This window comes from Astatotilapia calliptera, chromosome 1 (genome assembly GCF_900246225.1).
Source record: "Astatotilapia calliptera chromosome 1, fAstCal1.2, whole genome shotgun sequence".
In the NCBI taxonomy this organism is placed as follows: Eukaryota; Metazoa; Chordata; class Actinopteri; order Cichliformes; family Cichlidae; genus Astatotilapia; species Astatotilapia calliptera.
The window spans coordinates 37,763,127-37,769,126 of record NC_039302.1 but is presented as its reverse complement, the minus strand read 5'-3'; the positions used below and the strand labels follow the sequence as shown (position 1 = coordinate 37,769,126).

General features: G+C 49.0%; 1 protein-coding gene across 1 annotated transcript in view; it reads left to right on the top strand.

The window, feature by feature from the left end:
- The first annotated feature begins 249 nt into the window (after positions 1–249).
- bnc1 (basonuclin zinc finger protein 1) overlaps positions 250–6,000 on the top strand; it is a 66,519-nt gene continuing 60,768 nt past the window's right edge. Inside the window, exon 1 of the mRNA XM_026177042.1 lies at positions 250–338. Coding sequence (XP_026032827.1) covers positions 297–338 — 42 coding nt within the window. The 5' untranslated portion in view covers positions 250–296. The remainder of the gene's footprint in view (positions 339–6,000) is intronic.

Genomic DNA, 6,000 nt, shown 5'->3' with positions numbered 1-6,000 from the left:
TCTTACAGAGGAACACCGTACGTGTTGCTAAGACTCGTATCCTTGAAGCAGTTGTATCCTGAACAATGGCAGCTCCGAGCTGCTGCAGACTTCCTTTTGGAAGCTGGTGTGCGTCAGGTTCTCCAGATGACCTGAAGGCAGCGCCGGGCCCATTGTCACCTCAGTGATGAAGGCGGAGCTTCAACTGTCACCTGTCCAATCACAGTTATTGATGAGCTGCAGGTGTTGAGCAGCAGAGGTGCGAAAGCTGTGGCCGGCCTTCATTACTCTGCTGTGATTGTCACAAAGCGGCTCTGATGAATCAGATGTGGGCGCGTCCTCAGACAGACATGACACCGGTGAGTGACCCGCTGACATCCAGCCCTAACGCTCCAAACATGCCTGTTGCCTCCATAAAAGGTGAAACTGGTAAAAATGCTGACTCCGTTTCCAAGAAGGAGACACAAAGTTTTACCTGCTTTCATTTCAGCACATGAGGTGTTTGATGGGTTTGATGGGCCGTGTTCTTCAACACACAATGACTGCAGCTGTGGATGATGTGGCTCTTTTAATGTGATATATATTATTTTAACATGTAGTCTTGCTGATGTTTCAGCTAAAGAAGCTGGGGGTCTTCAGACGGGTCCCCAGCCCCTATAACCAGGTGCAAAGTGTTTTAAGACTTTACAAAACCTCTACATCTCATTTGAAACGTTCCCTATCATAAAACAAACGATTATTTTTATGAGGTTATTCGTTGGTCACAGCACCAAGCTGGACTATGGTGGCGCATTTATCCCACAGACAGGAAGCAGACGCTGGGCGAACTGCAGCTTTCGGCGCTCGTCTCCAGCTCTGCAGGTCGATTGGTGCCTTTAGCATCGACTTTAACGCTTGAAGGAAACATTGCACATTTGTGGTCTTGCTCATCTCTTTGTATCCAAATACAAATCCATCAGATTCAGTAACTGTGCTGCACACATCTGGGGTTTGTAACATATGATAAATTGCCAGTGAGCATTTTGCAGATACCCTTAAGATGAAGTCTGCTATTTTATTAATAATAAAAAAAAGGAGAGCGAGCCGAGCTGCACTCGAAGGCGGCGTGAGTTTACGTCCCTGTTTGCTGGCTGCAGACCAGCACAGGCAGCGCGTAGGAGAGCAGAGAGTGAATATTTCAGCATGGTTGGAGGCATTGGTGGTTGTCAGTGTGAGTGGTGTGTGTGTGTGTGAGGGGCTGGGGTGTATAGCAGATAGCAGAGCACATCTGGTGTTGAGGCAGGGAGGTGGCGGTGGTGGGTCGGGGCCTTGGGAGCAGCCCGTGGCAGCTACCTTCCCGTACCAGCCTCTGGAAGGGAGCTGCCTGCCTGTCGCCGCCTGATTTATACGCGGCTAATGTCAGAGCAACGCGATGTCGAAACTGTGGCATAAACACCAGAGTTTGGAGATTATGATTCAGTGTCGGGGAGGACTGCTGTTCCTCCAACGCAGCCTGATACACTCCAGCAATCTCCAGTTTTCAGGGCTTATCTCAGCCGTGACCTACGGCTTGCATTTTGTCAGGGCGGTTTCTTCTTCGCGCTCCTTCGGCCCGGCTCAGGTAATCCACTCCTCAATCTGACATCATTAACCATTAACAGGTAAAGTCATAAGGTCACCTGAGACCAGCGTGAGGTGAGGAGCAGGCGAGGATTTCCTGGTGGAAAACATTGTTCCCATCTCAGATGGGTCAGTCTGGTTTATTCTCTTTACAAGTGTAAATGTGTGCAGATACATCAGCTGAACAGGAAACTCACAACTGTGAGGTTTTCAAAACTTGAAGCTGGAGAGCCGAGAGCGCTGACCGCACAGAGTCTGGGGGGGTTGTGTTTTAAAGAACTGCAGCGTGATAAAAAGACGAGGAGACGCTCGGTCACGGCTGACACGTCAGTGCCAGGTGTGTTAGCCTCTTCCTCTGCTCCGGAGATCATCCAACCTCTGACTGCAGATCAGCCTCATTCAGCATAAAGTTTGAGGCGCCTGCTGCATCGCGTCTGGGAGGAAATCTTCCCGTCGACATGTCCTTCTTTCTTCTGTGTTGTTCTGCGAGCGAGTGTAAGCAAACCTGCGAGCCGTTCGGCAGCCTTTTGTGTCGATGTGTTTGCTGCTTATTGTGCAAGGCTGCACCGAGGCCCTGAGAACAGCGAGACGGGCAACGAGTTCTCCCAGCGTCTGAAACATTAATGCAGAAACCCGATTAGCCATGCCATCACAGGCCTCCTGCTCCTCGCCTATTGATTTTCCTTCCGCTCACCCTCCCCCCCTTCAAAAAAGCCGGGAGGGAGTCTCTCAAGAGCCAGAGCACCTCTCCTCCTCTCCAAGGCCTCCTCTGGCCTGGGCCTTCTCACCGATCCGGCCCTGCTGATTTCTACTGAGACTTCGGAGGGGCTATAGACTTCTGACGATAACCCTAGGTGCTGCAGGAGAGGGCTGGGGGGGGGGGGGCGGCGATGGGAAGAGGTGGGGGGAGTCTGTGAGCTGCAGTGATCACGGAGGGCTGAATCGGCCTGATCAGTATGCCGGGGTGGAGGAGCGTAGACTCCAGAGAGAGGAGCTGTGTAATCAGAGATGAAAGTTGTGGAGGCTCTGGTCAGCCCGGCTCTGCCTCTCCCCTCTGGTTTCACTGACCTGGAGCGCTTTCACTGAAGGGAGAGATGAACATCTCTGATGGCTTAGCCCAGAGACATGCTGCATCCATACGCTATCTACCTCCACACGGTTGATCAGGGAACTTGGCTGATGTTCCCTGGCAAAAAAGGAGCGTTGTGAATGTAAACGAGTGTTGTGCAGAAGTAACTTTGCTCTCAAACTTTGCTCCTTCGGCTCAGTTTGAGTAGAAAACGTCAGGGCTTGTAAAAACGTCGAATCCACTCATTTCATAGCTCGGTCAGAGGAATCAATTGTGCTGGTGCTGTTCGCTGAAATGATGCGTCAGTGTTCGGCCCTCGTAATGCATGTTTGCCTTTAGAGGCTGAGGCGTGCGCGCGATTAAACATCCTCACAGCTGACAGAAGAGTTTCGTTTTTTTATTGTAGGATGTATATTTGTGACATTTACTGTTTCTATGATCTGATGTTTAAAATGACGGACCACCTCCAACCTCAGGGCAACAGTTCTCCAGCTTCTGAAACATTCAGACATAAAGACTTGACTATTTATACACATGGCGGGTAGCTGGCAAGTCTTTGTCCTGTCTGTGTGTTTATACACCTCCCTGCATTTAATCATTAGTTATTATTAATCTTTGGCCCCTCCCACCCAACACCGGTCGCAGCAGATGGCCCCGCCCCTCCCTGAGCCTGGTTCTGCTCTCCTGCTTCTTCCTGTTAAAACTGTGTTTTTCCTTCCCTCTGTCGCTGTGCGCTTGTCGACTGATCGTTGAAGTTTCTCTGTGTCACTGTAGAGTCTTTACCTTACAATATAAAGCACCTTGAGGTTATTATTGTGATTTGGCGCTATATGAATAAAAGTGAAGTGAATTGAACCGGAGTGTTCGGAGCCGAGTTTTCCAGAGTCTTCCACACAAACTACAGGAGACCGTGGCAAGCTGCTAGTGACCAAAGTAGGAGCTGTCGTTACAGCACCGTGCACCTTGTTGTGACCAGTTTCACTCAGGTCTGCAACCTCCAGGAACCTCTCACCAGTCATCTTTGGAGATGTGTGACAGGACCAGATTTGGAGGCGTATTCAGCTTAAGAACAAACTCCTAAAATGAGAAGACGAGTTACAACAAAACGAGCCGTCTCGTCTCCAGAAACGTGAAGTTTATTCAGTGTACGCACAGCGGTCTCCTTGTTTAATTAGTTTGGGCTGATAAAAGCTGGATTTTGATGGAAGATGAACGTCGGGTTACGGTGTGACTGCTGCAGTGCAGGATACAGTGCAGGACACACAGCTACAACAATGCTCTGGCAAGATTCTCATTAAAATGCATGTAGATCTGCTCCTAAGGCTGTGAGCACATTTGTTACCAGCTGCACTTAACTTTTCTCCAACTTTAAATCAATACGGTGCTGTGGCAGGGGACATCTCTGCCTTTAGAAATGCTGAAATCACTCTGTGTCGAGCATAATTTGCTATTTTTGAAGACAATCGTACCCTGCAGTGAAAAACTTGATTTGTGTGCTGAAATCATGTAGGAGTTACCGCCTCTGCTTTAGGTTCTCTGAACCAACCCCGAAGCTCGGCCTTCCTTCCATTTGTGCTTCCAAACTGCAGCGCTACATCTTGATGGATGAACCAAAGCGGATGGTGTGCTTTAAATGGCAGCAGGATCAAATATCTTGTGGGAGAGGAGCTTTTTTTTGTTTCTCTGCCTGTGTAGAACAGGATAGGGCCGCCACACGATGAGCCACCTGAGCGTGAGTACAGCTTGTGCTCCGTAGATGTGACGATGACTGGACCAGATATTTGAAGGGAGAGGTGGATTTGTGTGGTTGCTATTGTCTCATGAATAAACAGACTCTGCGTAGGCGTGCTAAAAAAGACTTGATACGCTTTGCAAGAGCACTCTGGAACAGCTCTGCTGCACAACTGATGCAGAAAACAGACTGATGCACAGATAAGACGCGTTTGGAAAATGTTTCTGCGCCGGGGAAAAACGGTGCTAAAACATCATCGCTCACGGCGTAATCACTGTTAAGTAGGTTGTTGACATACACAGCTGACTGTGTGCAAACATCTCATTTGGCCAATTAGCCCCTCCGTGGAGGTGGCGTGCTCTACATGAGCCGGTATTGGGCAGAGACGGAGGGAGGAACTCTCCCCTGTGCTGCGTTAATGGAGCTACCAGATGTGTTTTAGAGGAAAAGGAGGTCTGGGTGGCCCGCCACATGTCCAACCCGGGAATGTGCATTTGTGCATACCTTTAGTCCGTGACCACGTCTGTGTGTGTGCAGGTGGACCGGGGGACCACCCTGTGGTACTGCACTCTCAGAAACACTGATGCATTTCTGTCCCTACAGGCACAATCTGCTCTAATATAAACCTCCTAATATGCATCAGGACACCAGCGACGCCTGCAGGGTCGGGTTTTTTATTTCACCACATGCTAAAAAGGCCAACATTTAGAAACTAAAACCAGAGCTTTTAAATAAACATTCTGATTTTCTGTTAAGCTTTTTCAAACATCTAAACAATCCATATCTCATCCCCGACCTTTTAGCATTAAGTTTATGGTGCAGTGTCGGGAAAGCATCAACTTCACTCTTTTATGTTAATATTTTTAAGTTACATTTGTGTGTAAGTTCACATTATCACTATCACAGGTGGGTCGGTTTGTTTCCTCTTCCTGTCTAAAGACCGCCGCGTCACGCTAACCTGCCTGTGAACCTCTGAGCAAATGATGCAAACCACCAGATTAATGACTGACCTCACTGTGGATGCAGGTTTGGTTTGTTTTTAGCCTCGTTCCTGCCGTATGATAACGTTTCTCACCGAGGACTCTGTCCTCATGTGCTCATGTTAGCCTAGCCATAGCTAGCCACCAGCTAGCACATCATCAGGTGACCCGACTTTGTTGCTGCTGTTCAGTTTTCCATCGTCAGTATGTTTGAGTCTTTTTGGAGCCCTTCAGCTCTCTCATGGAGGTTGAACTTTCTTGCGACAGCCGGGTGAACAGGTGAAGGTTTTATTGGAGCTCAAAGAATTTTTATCTCTCATCTGGATTTGGAGCTGGAATCGGTTAACGACGTCAGGTTTAAGAAGCTGGTCGTAGGAGACGGTCGGCAACACGGACGATGCACAGAGGTTCAAACTGGGGCAATGACCGCACCTTACTGGGAACCGTCCCAGTTACAAGTTGCACCATTAAAAGCATTGAGGCACTTTATTTGGCAGAGCGCACTCACCACGCTGGCAGAGGAGAGCGCCAGCCTCCATCACACTTGAAAAACGATCGTATGATTGATGATTCTCGGAGGAACCTGATGACTCAGTGCCGCTCGCGCTGTTATCAGTGTTTGCATTCCATCTGTTTCCAGC